Raw genomic sequence first — 22,365 nt, forward strand, 5'->3', positions numbered from 1 at the left:
GGAATGGGACAATGAACTGCAAGGTGCAAATGGAGCTGAGCTGATCCCAGGGACAGACCCCGTGCCTGCTCGTGCATTTTGGGGCCATTTTGGTTCATCTTGGGTGCAGCCCTGGCTGGGCTCTGGTGCTGCCCAAGGTGCATCCATTGAGGAGATCCTTTTAATAAATCCAAGCTTAATTCTTTACTCTGTCAGCTTCTGCTCTAGCTCAGCCTTCCCAAGGCATCACTGTCACATCTGAAAAGTCACAGCACTCAGACAAAGCCCCTTGTGGCTGGAAAATGGGAAAATCACTCCTGCTTTGAAAAAGGGGGAAAGGAAGACCTGGGGAGCTGCAGAGCAGTGAGCCTCACCTCTGTGCCTGGAGAGGACGTGGAAATATCCCCATGAAAGCAATGTTAGGATACGTGCAAGAGAAGGAGGTGATTTGAGATTTGATTTGAGACAGCCAGGGTGGCTTCTGTGTCCAGGGGAGTCCTCAGGGCTCTGCCTTGGTCCTCAGCACCAAAGGAGATGAATGGAGCACACCCCCAGCAGTTTGCAGGTGACACCAAGCTGAGGATGCAGTGACACTCCTGAGGGACAGGGTGGCATCCAGAGGGACCTGGGCACGCTCCAGAAGTGACCATGGGGATCTCAGGAGGTTTAAGCAGGCCAGGGCTGGTGCTGCCCCTGGGCTGGGGCAATCCCACACAAGAGCACAGCCTGGGGGAAGAATTCAGTGAGGACAGAGAAGGACTTGTGGGTTCCTGTGAGTGAAAAGCTGGATTTGAGCCAACAGTGTGTGCTTACGGCCCAGAAGGCCCCAAACATGCTGGCCTCCACCAAGCCAGTATGGGTACAGAGCGAGGAGGGCTCCTCCTCCTCCTCCTCCTCCTTCTGCTCTTCTCTGCCTTCATGGGATCCCTGCAGAGGAGCCCTGGGGGTGCTGTGGGACACAGCTGGGACCCCAAAGGCCTGTGCCCGGCCCAGAGCCCAGAGCCCAGAGCCCCGTGCCGGGCCCAGAGCCCTGAGCCCAGAGCCCCGTGCCGGGCCCAGCCCAGCGGGGGCAGCAGCGCAGGGGCCATTCTGCCCCTCTGCCCCTCAGGCAGAGCCCACCTGCAGAGCTGCCCCAGCCCTGGGCCAGCCCAGCAAGGAGCTGCAGCTGCTGCAGCCAGGCCAGAGGAGGCTCCAGCACGGGCACAGGGATGGAGCAGCTCTGCCGGCAGCAAAGGTGCCACGGCTGCCATCGCTCACCCGGGCACCAGAAGCTTTGGGCTGAGCTCAGGGCGGCCTCGCAGGGCCCCGAGGGGCCGCGGCAAAGATGGACACGGACAATTGCCGAGGGCCGCGGGGACGGCAGCCGGGGAATGGCTCCCGGTGCCAGAGGGCAGGGCTGGCTGGGATCTTGGCAATGAGGAATTGTTCCCTGGCAGGGTGGGCAGGCCCTGGCACAGGGTGCCCAGAGCAGCTGGGGCTGCCCCTGCATCCCTGGCACTGCCCGAGGCCGGGCTGGACACTGGGACAGTGGGAGGGGTCCCTGCCATGGCAGGGTGGCACTGGATGGGCTCTAAGATTCTGTCCAGCCCAAACCATTCCATGATTCCACAATTATTAAACAGAAGCATTTGGAGCTTGATGGAGCTCTGTGTCTGGTGAGAACTACATTAAATAATAAACCTTGTGGAGGTGGCATTCCCACGGCATGTCCTGGCAAAGAAGTGAAAAAGGCTGCCATGAGAAACATGGGGGAAATACTTCAATTCCTGATGACCAAAGCCATTCCTTAGTGACTCCATTTCTGCAGGCTTTGGGTGCTGAAACACCAGCATACAACACCTGCAATTTCTGTTCTCTTCCCTTTTATCTCTGCTATTATAATTAGCCTCATACACACCACTTTATGGTCAAGAATTACATCCATGACCCTCAAGTAGAATGTCAAAGCAACAAAAATAAAAAAAAGAGTTTAATGCACACTGCTTACAGAAATGGTACTGCTGCCTCTTTAATGTATATCATTTTCCACTGAGTTACTTGAAAATGCAAAGTAAATGGTTTTACTACATAAAGTGCTGTAGCACTTTCAGTTGGTGAAGAGTAATTTTAAATTTGAAAATGTCAGAGCCAGGCAGGGGGACATTAGAAATGAACATTTCCTTGTTCTCTTTTCAAACCTGCAGAGGAAAATAGGCTCAGAAATCATAAATTTCCCTTTTCTTTTTATTGTCATTAGAAATTTCTCTGCCTACAGCCCAGTCAACAGCAATTCAGTCATGATTCATGGGTTTAAAGCCTGAATTATGACAAAAGGAGCCATAAATTGCAGGAATTATTTTACTTTAAAGATGATGGAGTATCTACTCTGACCAGAAGACTTTTAATCCATTATATTTCTTAAATAAATATGCCTGGGCAACTAATCACTTGCTATTAGCACTCTCCTATGATCACTTCAACTAACATAACAGTGTATCACTTAAATAAACTGGCAATGTGAACAGGGTAGATTTATGGGCTTTAATTTCTCAGCTCACACTTGTCTCTTGCATTTAAAACAAATACCAGAGTGTAGCTGTTGGCCGATGTTTGTAGAATCCATTTGTTCCATGTTTTGAAAGCAACTGTAGTATTCATCAGCCTCTTTGGGACTGAATTATTATGAAAAAAAAACCCAAAAAACCCCCAAGGAACTCCAAGCAAACCCAGCTGACTAACAAGTAACAAAAATGCCTCTGGATTATATGGTAGCATTGGAATTCTTTTTTTTTTTTTTTTAATTTTCATGATGACACATTTTTTCTCCACTGGAAAAGGTATGCATAGTGCCAGCCAAAGTTCTGTAGCTCTGCTCAGTTAAAGAAAGGTGTGAAAAGGGGTGTCCCAAAGGGGTCCTTGCTGAGCCAACCCAGACGGAAGTCAAGTCCCAAAAATCTGATGTTTTGCCACCAGGAAGTGTCCAAGCAGGTCCTATTTTACCTGATGCAACAAGCATGGCATATCCATCAGTGGATGTTAGTCAATGCAAGATGTGCTTCAGGATATAAAAAAACAAAAACAAAAACAAAAAAACAACCAAACAAAAAGAAACAAACAAACCCACAAAAAAACCCCAATCCAAAACCAAATCTTTTTCATGTATAAAAATAATAAAATAAAATATTACTGTGAAAAAACTTATTAAAGCTGGAGGTGAAAGATGCAGCTTTTAAGGCAACTCTTCCTCAAGGATGACCTCACTTCTGCAGCAGTTTTGGTGCTTCACCTTTCCTGAATGCATTCCTAGGTCCCCAAGGGCAGGAGAGTCAGGGTGGCTGGGGAGGATGGGGAAAATCAGCCTCTCCTCACTGCTCCATTTGGGTAAATCCCAGCCCCTCCAGGGGCACTTCCCACTGAGATGGAGAGAGAGCAGATCCTTGGGTTGTACCTGGAGCTTTGAAACAAATGAAATAAAGGACAAATTAAAAACCAAACCAAACAAAACAAAATAACAACAAAAACAATGACAACAAAAAGCTTCATTTAAGGCTGATCCGAATTCTGGCGTTTGCAGTCAGCTCAAAAAATACTTTGGGATTAAGCAATATGCTCTCATTCCTAAAAGATGACTTTGCTTTGGAATCAGATTCTTAACTTAAAGGAAATGTGGAACAAAAATCCTGCCTAAATGGAAATCCCCAAAATAATCTGAAGTAATGCTTGGATTTCCATTTTTTTTCCTGCTTCCACCTTTTCCTGGACTTTCTGTGAGTTTTTGTTTTTTATTTTTTTGGTAAGACAAATGACTTGGGAAAAACTGAATTTTAGTTTCAACAATGCTACAATGTCACTACAACTCTGTGTTTCATAGAAAAAGTTTGTAGCCAGTTCTAACCAACTAAATCATGCCCTGTGGGCAGCTGAAGTAAACACAGCTCAGAAAGGGGTTGTTTCCCATTAATAATGAACCCAGCAGCTGGAAGGAGAAATAAAAACAATTTCCCTGTGTGGTTGTAGGGCAGCATCTTCTCCAATGGCCAAGATATCTGCCATTTATCAGCCTAATAACCCAAAGAAGAAGTTCATTTGAATTCAGGTACTTGTTGCTGAGAAGGTGTTTTGGGAGGATCAAAATTTTAGAACACCACTATTTTTATTAGCTGTAAAGGCACAGATCAGCTCTATTTTATCAGTGATTTGAATTTCCACATATTAACTGCAGGCATCACTAAATTAATTTCTGGTCTCTACAAGTGAAAACCAGAATTGACTAAAAGGGCAACCACTTACACACCCTCCCACACAATTGTCTTAAGTATATATCAAAACTGATCTAAATCAAGCTAAAAGAACCCCAATCCCTCCCCAAAAAAATCAATAAATTCAGGATTAGTTCTGTGTTTGGTTTTCTTACATGCATTTTTCAGTATTTCCAGACTACTGCTGTGCCACTAAGACTTTAAATTATTGAAGGCATTGAAATGGGATCTTCCTACTCTGCGTGGTCTGGGCTTGTTTTCTGATGCCAGAGTTAGAATTTGTCTTTAGGAAGTCCTTGAACAGTCAGCAGCAGGCAGGGCATCTGCTCTGGGCTCGTTTGGGAAAATGAAGTTGTCCACACAATAATATTGGAGAGCGTGGTGGCTCACCCTGGAAATCCAGGGACCCTTTCCCCATCCCACACACCGCCCTCGCACCAACCCCCCAGAATTAATTAATTAATATTAGAGGATTTTCGCAGAACCTAAATGTCCTACTTATCCTGCCAGCATTTTTAAGGAAAGCTGCAAGGTCAATGGAATTCTCCCAACAGCTGCCTCCCTCTGCTCATCTCTGTCAGTAAAGTAAACTCTCTTCGGGTGGTTTGGGAGTGGGAGAATTCTGCAGCTCTGTGCCCTGGGAGGCAGGGCTGGGCTGTCCTGGGCCGGGCAGGAAGGTGTCCCTGACCACCCCAAAGGGCTGGAGCAGGTGGCCTTTAAGGTCCCTTCCCACCTGGATCATTCTGTGGCTCTGTGGAAATTTAAATTTAATTTTGCTCGTTCGCCCGGATCGACACACACAGATTGTGCCCCGGTAAGCTTAACAGGTCCCTTCATTCAGTCTCTCTGTGTCTGGCTTTCCTGACACACTCCTGAGCTCTGTTCCACCGGCACACAGAGAGGAATCCCCCTGGAACCATCTCCATCACCTCCTGCCCCCCTGAGCAGGCACACTTATGTGTGATTTCACCCCAGCCTAAATTGCTCCTCACCCCTTTAGCAAAATCCCGATCAGGGATTTTGTGCTTCACTGCTTCCACATCCCTCAGGTCTCCCAAAAAACTCTCACTGAAACTCTGCACCCCACCAAAAACCACAACTGAAGCAGAACCCTAATGCTCTGTGAGGAAAAGAAGCAGCTTGCAGCATTTCCATGCCTTTCCCACTCCATGAGAACAGCATCTCCGAAAGGCTGGATTCCTTCTTTTATTTGGCCATATGCTCTCTCACTGTAACTATGTTCTTTTCATAACAACCCTGCACTAACCATACATTCGTAACCCCAGGAGACCCAAACTTTATTTTCACATTTTCCTGTAAGCACTGTGCAAACCTAGGGTGTAATACTAATGTCTTTTTTTTCACCCCCTCTGCTTACACTTTAAGTATAAGGAGATGGTAAGTCAGTTAAAACAAAAAGAAAAAAAAAAAGGAAAAATAAGAAATGAAAACTCATTCAATGTGGAGCATCCAAATCTGAATTATTTTCTGGTAGGAAAGAGTGGGCAGGTGGTAAAACATCTGTTCTCTCTCTGGGCTTTAGGTATCCAGCATTGGCTTGTGCTTTGCAGATCCTCTCCCATATGTGTCTCTTACAGAAGGTTTAACACTTGTTGGACTCTCTACAGCTTTTTTAAAATCAAAACAGCAGAAAAGCAGTAAATTATAATATTATTTCACAGAGTTTCTGCAAAGAAAACTCCCCTCAGAGTTAGGACTGTGGGTTGCACGAGGTTCTGTGACTTGTCTGGCACAGAAACCAGTGGTCAGGTGTAACACACCCAGCAGCTGACAGACCCAACAACAATTCTGTTACTGCTGAAGAACAAACAAAAATCCTCCTGCCCCTTTGCTCCTGCACTCTGGGGAAAAAGGTTTCTATCAGGGGATCTGAGGAAACCCTGTGATGTCTCAGGAGTCTCAAGCTGAGGCCTGTCAGGGTGTAATTAACAGATGCAGACAGACCCTATCTCGGCATGACTAAGCTAGTTTCACACCGGATAAGCCAGAGTTATATTTATTTTCATTTCACAACACGTTCATAATTTTAATGAACTCGTGTGAGATACGAAGGGGAGAGCAAGGCACCGTGACCAATCCACCCCTTCCCTGAGCTGTTGGCTCTGGAATGTCAATGGAATCAGAAAGCAGCTGCTCTGCAAACACCTTCCCCACTGATGGGACCACGGGGAGGGCACGGGGAGTGCCAGGAATGGGCAGGCAGCCCCTCACACAGGGAATGGAGGGGCTGGGAAGGGAATGGAGCCCCAGGAGAGGCTGAGGGAGCCGGGAAGGGGCTCAGCCTGGAGCAAAGGAGGCTCGGGGGGCCCTTGTGGCTCTGCACAGCTCCTGCCAGGAGGGCACAGCCGGGGGGAACGGGGACAGGAGCAGAGGGAACGACCTCAGCTGGGCCAGGACAGCTCAGGGTGGGCACAGCAGGAATTTCCCCATGGAAAGGGGGCTCAGGAGCTGCCCTGGCACTGCCCAGGGGGGTTTGGAGTGCCCAGCCCTGCAGGCGGCACCTGGAGGTGGCACTCGGAGCTCTGGGCTGGGGACAAGGTGGGCATGGGACACAGCTGGGAATCCATGGGCTGGCAGGGATTTTCCAGCCTCTGTGATTCTCTGATTCTGAGAGGGAGCAGGCAGCTACTGGGGCTGATTCCCTAGGACCAGCCTTGTTATTACCCATCTGTGATTAAATCAACAGCCATAATAACAAAATCTCAAGAACACTGCGCTGCAGTCCAAAAGTATTGTATTTGCAGGGTGCCCCAATGAAGGCAAGAATGAAGAATCTGACTCCATGTTCTCAGAAGGCTAATTTATTATTTTATGATACTATATTATATTAAAGAATAATATACTATACTAAAGCATACAGAAAGGATACTTACAGAAAGCTAAAAAGATAATAATGAAAACTCCTGACTCTTTCCAGAGCCCTGACACAGCTTGGCCGTGATTGGCCAAAGAGTGAAAACAACTCCCAGCAGAATCCAATGAAACAGTCACCTGTGGGTAAACAATCTCCAAACACATTCCAAAGGGGCAAAACACAGGAGAAACAAATGAGATAAGAATTGTTTTCCTTTCCTCCGAGGCTTCTCAGCTTCCCAGGAGAAAACCCTTGGCAAAGGGATTTTTCCAGAGAATGTGAATGCCACACAACAGCACTTGGCCACACAAACCAAACACAAGCAGTGAAATGTGTCTCTCAGGCTGAAACACAGGAAATGTTTTTTGCGCCAGACAATGTGGTGCAAATGTGTAAACAGGTAAGTGGAGACCAAGATGTTTTACAAGACACACTGTCAGACAAGAGGCTGTAGCACAAGTGAGACCTTGTCCAGCTGTAAGGTTGCAGCTCTTGGAATAAAAAACAAATTTTCCTTCTGCTGACCAGCAACAAGAAGCCTAAGGATGCTCTCAGAACCTGCACCTGTGCCTATAATCACCCTTTTTGGGCTAAAACCTGCCCATGCAGCAGCTGCCCAGGTGTTCACTTGTACAGCAAAGGCTTTTCTGCTGCTGTGGTGGGAAATACACTCACATATTATTTTAAAAAGGATGATATGGTCTCCTGAAAATGTCACATTTAAATATCAGAATATTTAAATATCAGCTTTCTGGCTCTGGCTGGGACACAACTCATATTAAATCAAATTCATTGAGAGGCAAGCTCACACCTGGGCAGAGCATCCCTCAGCAGTGAGGTCAGGAGGGGGGATGTTGGAATGCCAGGCTCTTCCCTGCTCCAAGGTCAGGCTGAATAATACTCAGGAAGTGTTGTTTTTGCAATCTCACTATGAAGTTTATTATACTTATCTATTACAAACCCACAAGATGTGAGCTCTCCCTAACAAGTTGAGAAAATGAGGTAAAATGGGGTTCAAGGCTGTTTAAGTCCCAGTTACCCAATAAACAGTTGACGTCTCAATTATTTATGCTTCTAACCCAATTATGATCACACTAAACCTGTGATGTGGACATCTTTCACCCAATTAGAGAAAACCACCCAGAATCGTGAAGAGGAAGGACGAAGAAGGTGCGAAAAAAGACACCTAATCCACACCCAAAATTCTCCATCTTGACTCTGATATACTAAAACCCCAAATCTATGTTTTTTCACCCTGTGAGATCACACAACACTACCCAAACCACACACACACTGTTTCTGTGCTATCATCACTCAATTTCTGAAGCCTTTGCCAAGGTCTCAGCTCAAACGAGGTGTTTACTGGAGGGCTGGCACCCTTGAATTCAGAAAGCTCCAAGTTTTCAGCCATCAGAAACAGGAGGGAGGATCTCCTGAACTGTGTCCATTTCAAGGGCTGGGGCCACCTGTGGTGCCACAGCTAAATAACAACATCAATGCATAAATAAAAACATCAACCTGCCGCTTTGCAAGGATTACCCCAATCCTCCAGAGCACAGCCAAGGGAGATCCCTTTTCACACATCACCCTGAACATCAGAGCCCCCCTGTCCCCAGAGCCCCTCCTTCCTAATACAGCAAGAAAGCAGAACCTTGAGAGCAGTATTGCACATTTTGATATATTTCTAATGATTATTTATCACAAAAACTCCTGTGCTTCTCTGCCTGCCCATTTCTTTGCTGCACAAAAGCTCTCCCAGTGTCTTTATACAGGTGAACCACTTCACTACTACCTGGTCATCACCCAGCCACCCTAACCTGCCACTGTGACCAGTTTTATGCACTTTAAAAGTGCCATTTTTTACTTAAGAGATTGCACAGCTCAAAACCTTGCTTCCCTTGCACAGGGTTTGGGGCTGACTGCAGTGTGGTGAGGACTTGACTCACTCATCCCCCTCCCCAGCAAAACTCTCCACAATGGAAAGCAATTTATTAACAAGAGGGCTACAGCAAAAATATAGCTAGGCAAATACAGAAAAAAACCACCCCTGTCAGTAGAATTTATAGAGACATTTTTCGAGGGCCTCAGAGGGATTTCGTTTCGTGTCAGTTTGCTATTCAAATTGTAATTTCAGGGCTGGGTGTGGAGGAGCTTATTTGGCAGCTCAGTGCTGGTGAGGGGCAGGGTGAGGATGCCACAGTCACAGGCAATGGGGGAACAAAGCAGCTGGGCCAGGCTGTGAGGTGTGAGCATCCATTTGAGAGTTTTCCCCTGAGCTGGGAAACAGAAATCACTGAAAAACAGTAAAAAGATGGCAAGAATGTGCCCAGCCTGGTTTTATAAAAATTTCCCTCCAGATCACTTTTGTACAGAGGAGAAAGGAAAAAGATATGAAGAACCTGTTGTGGTGTGGAACCTACGTATATTTTTTGTGAAACCAGAGACTGCATCTTAATATTTTTGGGGTGGTTTTCTTTTTTTTGGGGTGGGGGGTTGTTGTTTTGTTTTTGTTTTTGCGGGATTTTTTGTGGTTTTTTGGGGGGTTTTTTTTGGAATTTTTTGGGGGTTTTTTTGTTGTTGGTGATGGTGGTTTTTTTTTCTTTTTTTTTGGACAGGGTGTTGTGCATCTTCTTGTGCTGCTTAAGTTAAATTTCTCATTTTAGGCTCTTTAACTGGAGTGATAGAATCAGACAGGGCTGGTTCCAAACATCTCATTGTTTTCAGACCTTGCCCAGTGGTTTTTGTGCACGAAACTTTGCTTTGGGCTCTCTAATTTCGGCTGTTTGACTGGAGAATTTTCCCTCCTCAGCAGTCCCGAGCAAGCCTGAAGGTTCCATGGCGAGGCCCCGTGCTGCTCAGGAGGAACACAGGTCCATGCACACCTCTGGTTAGGCGTAACTCAGCAAACACACCTCCTGAAAGATGAAAAAACCTGCCCTGAGGGCAGCTGAGCCATCCATTGAGGCTGGTGGCAGCAACAGGAAGGGCCCTTGCAGCAGCCCCGCTTGGAGAAAACTGCCAGCTTGTTCCTGCACAACTGAAAGCAAAATCAAGGTTTAAGAAGGAGGAAAAAAGCCCAAAATCCCAGCATTGCAAAACAGCAGCTCATTCTGGGCTCACAGCAGCTCGCTATGGAGCAGTTGCAGTAAATAAATCATCATCCCGTTTGGCCCTGGAGCTCAGCTGAAGGCAAAGTGGGAGACACAGCGTTCCTGGGAGCTGTCACGAGGAGCCCTGCCCCATCTTTCCAAGGCTTGCAGGACAAGCTGCAAGAGGCCAAGTGCTAGGCAGAAATTATTTCACTTCCTCCATGCCTCTGCAGCAAAAAAAAAAAAAAGAAAAAAAAAAAATTTCTTGCCTCGAATCAGCTCTGATTAATTTATTGCGGAGTTTTGGGTTAAAATGTCTCAATTGCTGCTTTGTTCTGGGGAGGACGCTCTTGTTTTTTATGGATATTTATTAGTGCAGCTCGTAGAGAGCTGATTTCATTTCCCATCTCTCTGGGTTTTGGCTCTGAGCAGGGAAGGATGGAGTCATGGGGCTGAAACAAGGCAGGCACAGCGAGCAGCACTCGGGGTTTTGTCTCCTCCAGCATGAGGAGCTGCTCAGGACCAGACCCTGCGCTGCTCTCCCCCCACAGCCTGTGAAATAAAATAAATTGGAATGAGTGTGGTTAGCCAGGCAAGGCTGGAACATCACCAGCTGAATCAAAGCTGAGCTAAGACAGGCTGAAAAAAAGCAGAGTGCAGGGATGCCTTCAACTCAGGGGCAGAAAGGATCCACACCAAGGTGGATTTTAGCTTTTATTACCAGAATTTTTCTCCTGAGTTCAGAATCATCCCACTGCAATTTCCTGGGCAGAGGAGCTGGGAATGGCCTGGTCCGAACCAGGCTGGTGCTGCTGAGCTTTCTCTGCTCTCATGTGAATAATTGATGGACAATTAATGTAAATAATTTATTCATTCATCCTCACAGGATATCAGGTGATGGTTTCTGCCTGACCAGGACCTGCCAGGTACCAGGAAGCGTAAAGATGATTTTCTCCCCTCCCCAGAAAGGGAAATTAGTTGTATGGTCACTGTGAGGAAATGTTGTCAATACCTGCCTTCCCAATGCAGCAGGAATGAAAATCCTTGAGCACAATATTGCACATTTTGATAAATTCTCAATCACTATTTAATGTAAGAACTGCTGTGCTTCCCCATCTCCTTGTTTCTTTGCTGCATAGAAAGCTCTCCCAGTGTCTTCATAAACTTGAGCTGAGCAGGCTTGTGAAGAGTCCTGTAAATATATTTTATTGCCTTTCTCTGTCTTTATGCAGATGTGAGTCTGGAGGACAGACTTTTCTACAGCCTTTTCTGCCTAGAGCTCTGGCTTTTGGTTAAAATTGAGTTTTAACATCATCTTTCCACTACCTCGGGAGCCCAAGAGGACCTGGCAACATCTCAGAAAGAAAGGGCTGCAGGAGGATATTGAGGTAGGTGATTAAACTGATTAAACGCAGAGCTCAAGCCTGGTCTCTGAACCAACAGGAATCAGAACCATGCACTAGGAATGAGATGCAGGGCCTTGAAGTCATGGTTAATTAAGCAGGAAAAGGAGGACAATATGGTATCACATCATTTACTCAGAGCAACATGGGTGCTACACGCTGAACTGATGATTATTAAATGAATTCTACAGTAATAGCTGCATAAAAACAGATATGTAAACACTTCATGGCTTCATGCCCCTCACAGGGTGGATGTCTACCTCTGGACACGAATTTTACCATCAAATATTCCCTTCAGACTCTCTCCCATGAACAGCAGCTCTGTGTGTGAGAGGAAGATAATGAGGACAGCATTTTTAATCATTTTTCATTTAATACTGAAAGTATTCAAGTGGTTTCATGTTTGTTTCCTACCCAGGAAGGATATTCCAGCAAGGAGCCACTGGTTGGATTCCCAAAAAGCTGAGGCTCACAAGAAAGCATTTACAGAGATTATTCTCACAGTCCCTTTCCAAAATCACCTGCCCAGTGACTCCAGGAGGATTTTCCTTGGTTAAATATTTCTGCACCAGGAAAACAGAGCCATAAAAAAACCCCTAAAACTGAGCTTTGTTTCCTTCCCAAGAAGAAGCCTTTAAGTGGAATGGTCATCCTTTTAATCCAGGGCTTGCACAAACATCAGCTTGGATGATATTAGAATTCAGGGGGGGAAAAAATAGGAAAAAAAGGAAAAAAAAAAAAAAAAGAAAAAGGTGATTTCTGGTTGCTGTTCCACAGGGCTCCCTTCCCAAAGAGCAGGAGTTAATTTGAAATATTTGAAATAAGTTTCACCTGTCTGGGTGGGTTGGGCCCCATCTCCGTGCACAGGGAGGAATGAATTGAAGCACAAAGCAGAGATCCCCACTTCTCTCACAGACAAATTCCTGAGGGATTTGATTTCCTCCAGTTTTTGCAGGAAAAAATTACCTCTGTTCTCACACAATGAAAGACCCACACGGATCTGAAGCGATTTGGAGATTGGTGGTTTTTTCCCAGTCAAAGTCGAGAGGAAAATGGAAACTTATAAAAAAACCCCAAAAAACCAGTAGTTTCTCAAATAAATCTTCAGAAAGGATTTCCCCTGGCTGGGGACACTGCCAGGAGGGGAGAGGCATGTCTGAGTGTGCAAAACAAAACAAAACAAACAAACAAAACAAAACAACAAACAAAAAAACCCAAAACCAAACAAAACCAAAAAAACCAAACCAAACCAAACCAAAAAACCCCCAAAAAACCACAAGCAAACAAAAAAATCCCAAAGAATAACAATAAAAACAAAAAAAAAACTGAACAAAAACCAAACAAAACCCCCAAAAAAACCCCAAAAGACAAAAAGACAAAAAATTTAAAAAACAAAAAATGCATCCAAAAAAAACCAAAAACCAAAAACAAACCAACAAAATAAGCCAAAAAATGAAAAACAAAATGCCACTAAAACCCCAACATAAAAACCCAAAAAAACAAAAAAAAACCCAAAACCACACATACAAAAACACCCCAAAAACAAAAAACCCAAAACCCCCAAAGAAACCCAAACCAAGACAAAACCAAAAAAACCACCAAAACAAAAACCCACAAGAAACAAAAAAAACCCACAAACCTCAAAACCAATCAAACATAAAACCCCAAAAAACCCTCCAAAAAAAAAAAAAAAAAAAGAAAAGAGTAAATACCCTCATGGACTTTATTACACGTGCCAACAGCGTGTAACATTTCCTATTTGCAACAACAACATTTTACTTTTAGAAACCCAACAGTTTCCTGGAAGGGGGCCGTTCTGTGGGATGTCCAGCTCCATTCTCTGCTGCAGGCACCATCAAGCCAAGCTCTGGCGCTCTGGGTTGAGTCATGGAACATTTTCACTCTAAAACTGAAACCATATACAAGCTTCTGCTGAAAGCATTGTCCGATCAGCACTGGAAGATTTTAAATCAGGCTGTGCCTATGAATGGGTGCATGAATGGCCCTTTTGTGGCTCTGCCACTTCCCAGGCACAAAGCCTTTTTAGCAAGCAAAATATTTTGGCCATTCTTATTTTTGCTGTGTGATATACAGCACCGTCCCAAAGCCCTTTGTGAATTTAAAACGCTGTAACTGTGTTTTATTTTCAGAGAGGAATGGTTAAATATAATATTCCAGATCCCCATGTTCTTGTGTGAAGCCTGTAAGTACTGACAGGGATGCTTTTAATTGGGTATAGGATGGAATTCTGGCAGAATCAGAGCCACTTCAAAAATATCAAGTATTTTACCAAAGAACTTTGCAACCCACAGATGATATCAAGGACTGACTTCATTGGGATTCCTCCTGCAGAAAGAACTGGATCCTTCAGTCTCAAGCAAGGATGGATTCAGGTCCTGAACATGTGAAGCAGAATCCTGAGGTCCACCTCGAGCTCTTAATTTTGGCCACTGAAAGGTAAATGCATGTTAACTTTGTTTTTTTGGTGAAGATTTAAATCTAAATTAATGCATCAGTTTGGGGCAAGACAAGCTCAGGCATTAAAACACTTTGGTAACTACTACCTTTATTCATAATGTTTAACAAACAAAGACAAATTTGATTTATTTTTTCAAATGCATTTTAATTTTCTTCTTTTTTTAAAGAAATTGCCATAAGGAAAAAGCTGAAGTATCAAAAATCACAATTTTAAACACTGTGGGTTTCTACAGAAAGTTAAAATAGAGTCAATATCAACCTTAGTAGCACTTTACTCCCAAAACCTGGAGTGCCACAAGTAAAAGGACGTTTGCTTTGACTCAGAACCAATCTAAAGTCACACCTGCACCTCAAATAAAGCTGATTTATCCATCCAAGCCTGGCAAATGAAGCTGAGTTATCCATCCAAGCCTGGGGAAAGACTGAGCTCAGCGCATGTCTAGCATCACCCCAGGCCTGGTGCTTGGGAAATGGTTGATCCTGAGCACAACCAGAGGCTGTGAGGATGCAAAAATACATCCACAGTGCCCTCAATTCCCCCATGCGGGTGAGAAAAGCTCCACACAGGGGCTGAACTCAGTTTTGGCCACAAATGAGGTGCAGCAGGCCAAGGTCTGCAAGAAGCGTGGTGCAGGAGGGTTCAGAGCCTCAGAGCAAAAGTTGCGGCTTTGTTCTGTAACAAAAACCCTTCTAGCTGATAACTCATCCCTGGAGGGAGCAGCAGTGTCCCTGTGCCCGGCCCACAGTGGCTACATGTCCTCGAAGAGCTCCTCTGGCCCACACGAGTTCTCCAGGGTTTCCAGATCCCAGTCCGGGCAGCGCTGCCCCGAGGAGGCCGGGCCGGGCCTGGAACAAACAGAGCGATGTCACACAAGGCTGGAAACAAATATCAGTAATTCCAATTCATTTTGGGATTATTCCAGACCTCATCACTCGCTGGGGCAGCAGTGGCAAAGCAGGCTGAGGAAATTCAGTTTGTAAATCGCATAAATTGATACTTTATATATTTGTGGTGGTTTGACACTGACAGGAAACACGTTTTCTGGGAGGTTGTGGTCAAACCAATGGGTGCTCAGATTTTAATATTGGCACCTGGTTTGACCACTGGGATTTGGATACGCCTCTGAGAACACACAGGGGTTAAAGCAGAGCTGCTGCTCTGGGAGTCTCTCTTGGGACTTGGAGGGACAGAGGTCGGATCTCCCTCCCCCGTGGTGCTGGGCAGGGCAGGGGCAGCCCTGCCTAGGCCCGGGCCTGGACAGAGATGGGGGTGAGGAGGCCCATGAGGATGGAAGGGTGGAGGAGCCCCAGGAGAGAGAGAGGGAGAGCCGGTGTCTGAATGTGATAGCGGCGGCCCAGGAGGAGAAAGGGGAGAGCGGCGAGAAGGTGCCCGGCAGGGCAGCGTGGGAGCTCCAGAGCTCCAGACAGGCAGAGAGTGAAATTTCTAATCCTTTTCTTGCATGACTGAGACCTTGCAAAATGCTGATCCTCCTGGAGCTGAATGAGAAGAGAGATAAGAGATGAGATAGGAGGGCATGGGCCACGAGGGAAGTGCAGAAGACTCTTGAGTGGAGGGAGAGATGACGGAGTGCCTTTTTGGCTGGACTTTTCTTGTGTCACAGACTGAACCATTTTTTTCCTGTGACACAGAGACTGCACTTAGAGGGAGGCAGTGCCTCGGAGCCAGGAGGGTTCAGTGTGGGGACCCCTCGGCCCCAGGGGGTGAAAAAATGGGGGGGACAGATGTCCCAAAGGAGAGACTGTGCCTTTTTGGAGTGAGACAAGGCATCCTTAAAAGACAGCCCTAGAAGCAGCTCTGGTCCATGCACAGGGGTGAGAGCACTGGGCATGGAAGGAAGATGTCACAAGCAGCAAAAGGACTTTTCCGGGCGGTGCTGAGTGACATTGGAAGCACACGAGGTTTCAGTTTCCAGGGAAAGACTATGGTGCGAGAAGGACTCCTCTCCTCTTGATGGACTGAAGTTTGAGTATTCTAAAGGGTGGTGCCAGACTGAGAGTTGGTGATTTGGGAGAATGTATTGCGTTGGGAATTTGGTGGGGAGGAGATGTATTTGTGAAGTTTTCATTTTCCTTGTGTGTTTTTTTTCTTTTCCCTTGTAGTTTAGTTATTTTCTTGTAGTTTAGTTAATAAAGTTTTCTTTATTTCTAAGTGGGAGCCTGCTTTGCTTATTCCTGGTCACATCTCACAGCAGACACCAGGGAGAGGGTATTTTCGTGGGGGCATCAGCTTTGTGCCAGTGTCAAACCATCACAATATTTATATAAAATTCTATATAAAAACAGTTTAGACATTTATACTTATGTAAAATATATGTTAATATTTTTATAATTATAGGCATATTTATATTTATATCTTATACAAATACATACATATTTTTTCATATACCTATAAATAAATAGAATTATAGTTTTATATTTATAATTTCTATTACAAGTTGATGAAATTATAGAAATTATATATTTACATTTATATTTATTAATATATTTATTTTCTCATTTTATATAACGATATAAATAATTTATATTTTTATATGTTATATGTAAATATATAAATAGAATATATGTATAGTTTTACATTTATATAAGATTTTATATTGAAAAGAGTTTATAAATTTTTACTTATATATAGCATATATTTATATTCATTATTATACTTTATATTTGGAATTTATATAAATAATTTATATTTTATATAAATATATATCTTTTATATTTATGGTTTCATATTTATAAAAAAGTTATATTAAAAGAGTTGTAAATTTTTATTTTTAAAATATAAATACTTATTATATATTTATATTTAAAAAAATATTATTATTTAATAATATAGTTTGTTTTAATATTTTATACAAATATATAAATAATATATATTTAATATATAACTATATAAAAATAGAATATATTTATATTCATAGTTTTATATTTATATAACAATTATATTTAAAAAGATTTTCTAAATCAACCATTAGAGGTTGTTGAAACACCCTGAGAATGACCATTTCGCCCCCAATTCCCACATGGAGAGCTGGGCAGAGCAGACCTGATGCAGGAATCATGCTAATCATTTTCCCTATTTCTGCTCTCTCTCCAGGACATGATTCCAGTACAGACAGTTCTGCCCTTGTGCCTTGTGAAGGTGATGTATCCTGTGTTTCCAAAAAACACCAGAAAAGTGGCATATCCAACAGCTTTTGGTGCCTACAGGAATTACACTTATATAGGCTGAATCCACAAAAAAAAAAACCCCAAAAAAACCCAGAAAACCCCCAAAAAACAACTGAATCCTGCAGAGAAACCTTTTTTCCTGTGCGTTTAGAGGGGATTTATCAATTCCAGGGCTGTGAGTTCCCAGTGATGACGAATTCCAGGGACCAGCATCAGTCCCTGCCTTGAACAGAGGATGTGATCTCCTAAGCTTGGCTCAGGATGTGGCTGCAGCTTCACAGGGTTCATGCCCAGGTTTATTACACTGCTGCAGTGCTGACAAAAAAAGTGAAAATTTCATGTATTGCCCAGGATGGGAAGAGCTGGAGAGAAGCGGTGGAGAGTTGTACCCTGCAGTGCTGCCCTGTGAGGACTCGGGGAAATGAGGCACACAATGAATTCTTCCTTTTCAGACTGATTCGAGCATCTGCCTTCAGCTGCTCCGTGTGGTACAGTCAGCACTGTTGGTCAAATTAATGAATTTTTCGATTTTCAGAACCAAATTTTTCCGTAACTCCCACCCAGGAATCTCTGGGGAGCTGAAATCTCTATAAAAAATGTCAATTCCAAAGGGGAATGAGCTCCCTAAGACAGCAGGCACTGCAGGGCTCCCACTTGCAGCTGCTCAGACCCCTGGAGGCTCAGGGCTCTGAACATTCTGTGTTTCCTGGCGGTGGGAAATGAGCTCCACTCCATCCCTGTGGTGCTCCATGGCCATCAGCAGAAGCCCTGGGAATGCTGAGTGTTGGATGCTGATCCAGAAGGGTTTCCTCACCACTCCAGCTCTGCAAACCCCTCTAAATTCAAAATATTGCTATATTCAGAGTATGGTAATTACTTTCTCTGACAGTCTAACGAGCTTTCTCTGAGAACTCTTCCAAAACACTCTTCTTCAGGCCTGAATAAATGGTGCCAAGCATCTTTTGTATTCCTTTTGGCACGCAGTGACACCTAAGCAGATATTTGCCTCACCAAAAAGTCACTGGGATTAGCTGTGGAACAGATCTGGGCCCTTCACCAGCGACCTCAGAGCATCCCCCACTGCTCTGGTGGATAGAAATCAACTTATTTGAAAATAAAATACAGGCACCAAGCCCCAGCAGAGGGATTTCAGGTTCAATCACTGAAGGTGTGTTGTCCTTTTACCTCTGTGAGTCCATCCCCAGTGAACCACACAACGTGGAGCCACCCACCGATCATTTAAATTAATTCTGAAAGGTCTCATTAGCAAATAAATTGGGCTGTGGAGGCCTTTGTGCCACCACGGGATATTTCAGGTATAGTTTTTTTTTAATTTTTTTTTTTTTGGAGCATTTGCTCATATATTATTCAGGCAAAAAAGAATTAAAAGTCCTCTGAGACCCCACATTTGTTGTCTGTGAGGTTTCAGCAGTTCCAGAGTTTTCTGATTTAGACAAGGAAGCCTGACAGGGCTTAAGCAACATCAACAACCATTCCCTCCTCATTGGCTAAAATAACAGTTTTCAACACCATCCACGAGAGCACATCCTTAAGCCAAGCCACTGTTGAGTTTTCACATCGCACTGTGAGAACTATTAAGCTTCTGTGTCCTTGTAACAACACGGTCCTCATTGAATCTCCAAAAAGCTGCCTCTGAATGAACCCAGCCCTGAATAAATGCGATGCTCGCAGGCGGGAGGCACTGGGCTCTTCACGCCAAGCTCATCAGCAGCTCAGTTCTGCTTTTAGGGCTTGGTGATTCCCACTTGCACAATGCCAGCAGCCTGCTCTGTGCAGTGAAATTATTTTGGGTTTCTCAGGGAGGCTGCATTGCCCTATCCTGACACGTAACTGAGTTAATTTCTGTAAACTGCAGTGAGTTGCACAGCCCCCTCTTGCCAGGAAGCCTGTAAGCAAGGCATTCTCCCCCAAAGTTTATCCCTCTGCTGGATCTCTTTTTGAAGTCTTGCCTTTTGGTAAACTTAAACTCCATTAACACATCTGGAGAACTGCTGACTATAAGAGATCATTTCATATTTCCTGACATTTAGTTCATAAATTAAGGCAGAAGAAGCAGACCCACAGCTGGTGTGAATCACTGCAGCACTAATAATGTCACTGCAGCTCTGCTGACTTACACCAGCTGAGATGCTGGCCCCAAAACTGGAAGAAAGTGGTTTACATGACTTGATATTTCCTTCCAGAGCTGAGCAGGGCTCCTGAGGAGCAGGAGACACGCAAGGCTCTCCTTACAGGAGCTCAGAGCTCACCAAAAACCACTTTATTTTCTGGAATGAGAAGGGTCCCTGCACTTGGCTTTGCCTCCAGAGCCAGCCCAACATGCTGTGGTTATGATTCCACCCAAGCTTTTGTCCTTGAGCAACTCTCATGGGATTTGGAAAGAGAAAAACCATCACAGCAACGTGGATGGAAAGGTTTCCTAAGAAACTTGAGTAATCCAGGATTGTGCCTCTGAACCACTGCATTATTTCCTTAATTTTTTTAGTAATTAAAATAATTGCTTCCAACCCTGAGCTGGCATTTTACCAAGAGAGGGGAATCTCAGCTCTCACCATCTGAGTTTCTCAGTGTGTTCATCCTTCCCCAGCTTGGTTTGGTGCTCTGCTTCATTTGGACATGAATCTTAATAAAATCTGAATACCATGAGTAGATAATAATAGAGGATAAAACCTGATACACACTTTTTTTTCAGTGTCATAAAAATAGGTGTCAGCAGCAGCTCATAGGCAGGGAATTATTACAGCACTAACACAGATATCTCGAATTTTTGGAGCCCCCACTAAAGCTCAGGGGTGCAGCTGAAATCTTGGCCTGGAAGCACCAATGCCCCGTGGTGCTCAGAGAAATCCTGTCTGCCCGTGGCTACTGGGAAAAAAGGAAAGTTAACCATAAAAAGAAAAATAAATGTTGTCATGGAGGAGGGGGGGAAAACCTCTCACATGAAGTGATGCACTGAGAACACTCCATGTAGACAGACCTCTTTAAAACAGAATATTAAAAATGTGTGTAGGCTAAATGGGAGCTATATGTGATTAAAATTATGATGGTATTCCCCCTCAGAGATATGCTAGAGTCACTATAAGGTAAACTGTAGAGGCATTTTTCTTTTTTAATTCAATGTAGAATGGAAAAAGAAAATAAAATGTTTTACATTTTGGCAGTAGTAAGAGTATTCAGCTTCCAGATATAGTTTTTGCTGGCATTTATTCCTAGAAATGATATGAAAGCAGGCCCATATACTTCAAATTAATCCTGCAAAATGTAAATCCCTCCAAGTCCTGAAGAACTTGCTGGGTACATTCATCTTCATGACTTGAAATTGGAGTTGAGGGATTTTTCCCTAATTTAGTGAAGAAACAGAGATTTTTTTTGCATGCCTCTGCAGAGAGCAGTGGTGTCAGAGATCATCAGAGCCCAATCCATGCCCGGGCCCAAGACAAATTCATAGAAAGTAGAGAAAAATACTCAGGAAACAGCTGAGTGGAACAATTCCATGCCTGGCATTCCCCTAAGCGCAGTGTGGTGGGCAAGTCCAGTCTCCACTGAGGTCACCAGACAGACAATGACAACAGCACCAATAAAAATAAAAATAAAAATAATTAATAATTATTATAATAAAATATTGTACTATTTGATTATAATAATTATAAAAAATTAAACATTATTATATTATTAATATTAATAATAATAAAATAGTATCTTGGTCAATTTCACAGCTAATGAAGAATATTTTCAATGCAGCAATCACAAAATTAATGTTCAACCAGGGAATAAAATGTTCCTTCATCAGCTTTCACCTCTGGCTTGAGGCCAACCTGCACCTGCACCCATCACCACCTCTGCACTGCAGGGCAAGCCTGGAGTTCCCTCAGTGAAACACAAAGCCAAACTTTCAAACCCAGGATGATTTTAAATTTTGTCTTCAGCTCCTCTGAAGGATGCTCTTCCTCCTCTGGGACTGGAAACCATCAAATGTGGGATGATTTTGTTTGATGCTTGCACAAGTTGCGTGGGGCTTGTTTTAGTTCACACATCCTTGGAATCCTCCAGAGGGAGGGAAGCAAACTTGGAATCCCTCAAAGATCCTATATATCCACACTGACTACAGCAAGAGCAAACAAATATATATCTATATATTGAGAAGATGCTCATATTTATCTCTTAATGACATAACTTTGAATATCTGATCTAATTTCCAGTAATTGGTCTAGATCAGTTCTCAACATTCATATTCATCCACTGCATTCATTTAGTCCTACAAAGCAGAAACTTTTTTAGGGAAACTTCTATCCTTTGAGTTGCAAATTCCCAATGAACTTCAGCTGGCACTGGTGCAGGTCCTTATGTCAAGAGAACATTCTGGTTTAGCAATATAAATACAGCCTTGGATCTTTCCATATGATCAAACACGCTTACAGATGCTCACTAACAAAGATCTACTTAAAAATGTAATAATAGATGTCACTTACAAGGAAAAGGCCTAGACCATGTTTGTTTTAGACAAGTGGCACACATTTCTGTGGCTCATTTCCACTTAAACTCCTTCCTGCTTAAATAAACTACACATGCACTTTGAGGAACACCCCAGCACCACTGCACTCGCTGGGGAAAAACACAAACCTCTCCATCACAGCTACAAAAGCACAGAGCAAAGGGAAAAAACTTGGTTTGTTTGGGAATTTTGTCAAGGCCTTTCATAAATCCAGCGCATTGCAAATCCACTGGCAAATGCTGGGAGACATTTCTCAAAATCATCAAGCACTATTTATATCACATATACATTTACACAACACCAAATCTGGCTAAGCTGTGCCATAATCCTGCTCCAGGCTGCCAGACCCTGGAAATGCAGGGTATCCATAACCTTTTCCTACCTCTCAGGGCGACCACAGAGATCTCAGAGGGCAAATTAAAAAACCCTGGTTTGATTTCTTGTGTCCTGGCGTTCCTCTGCCTGCATCCCTGAAGGGCTGGAGTGTGCAGGGATGGGGTTTTCCACCCCAAAATCTGGTGGCTGCACACGGCAGCCACAACTGAAACAAAGAACAAAAGAGTGTTTAACTGGAGGAAAGCAGGAGCTGGTGTGAAGAGGAGTC

At 43.9% G+C, this 22,365-nt stretch overlaps 1 protein-coding gene across 6 annotated transcripts in view; it reads right to left on the reverse strand.

Annotated features, from left to right (window-relative positions):
* Window positions 1–2,704: 2,704 nt before the first annotated feature.
* Window positions 2,705–22,365, reverse strand: part of XRCC4 (X-ray repair cross complementing 4) — a 156,437-nt gene continuing 136,776 nt past the window's right edge. For 5 of the 6 annotated variants that reach the window (XM_074532265.1, XM_074532267.1, XM_074532269.1 and 2 more), the window contains one exon: window positions 2,705–3,412. In XM_074532265.1, coding sequence (XP_074388366.1) covers window positions 3,313–3,412 — 100 coding nt within the window. In that variant the 3' untranslated portion in view covers window positions 2,705–3,312. Of the gene's footprint in view, window positions 3,413–14,180; window positions 14,909–22,365 lie in introns of those variants that run through there. The other variant, XM_026796573.2, reaches the window with a different exon arrangement.

The sequence above is a fragment of the Zonotrichia albicollis genome, chromosome Z (assembly GCF_047830755.1).
Source record: "Zonotrichia albicollis isolate bZonAlb1 chromosome Z, bZonAlb1.hap1, whole genome shotgun sequence".
In the NCBI taxonomy this organism is placed as follows: domain Eukaryota; kingdom Metazoa; phylum Chordata; class Aves; order Passeriformes; family Passerellidae; genus Zonotrichia; species Zonotrichia albicollis.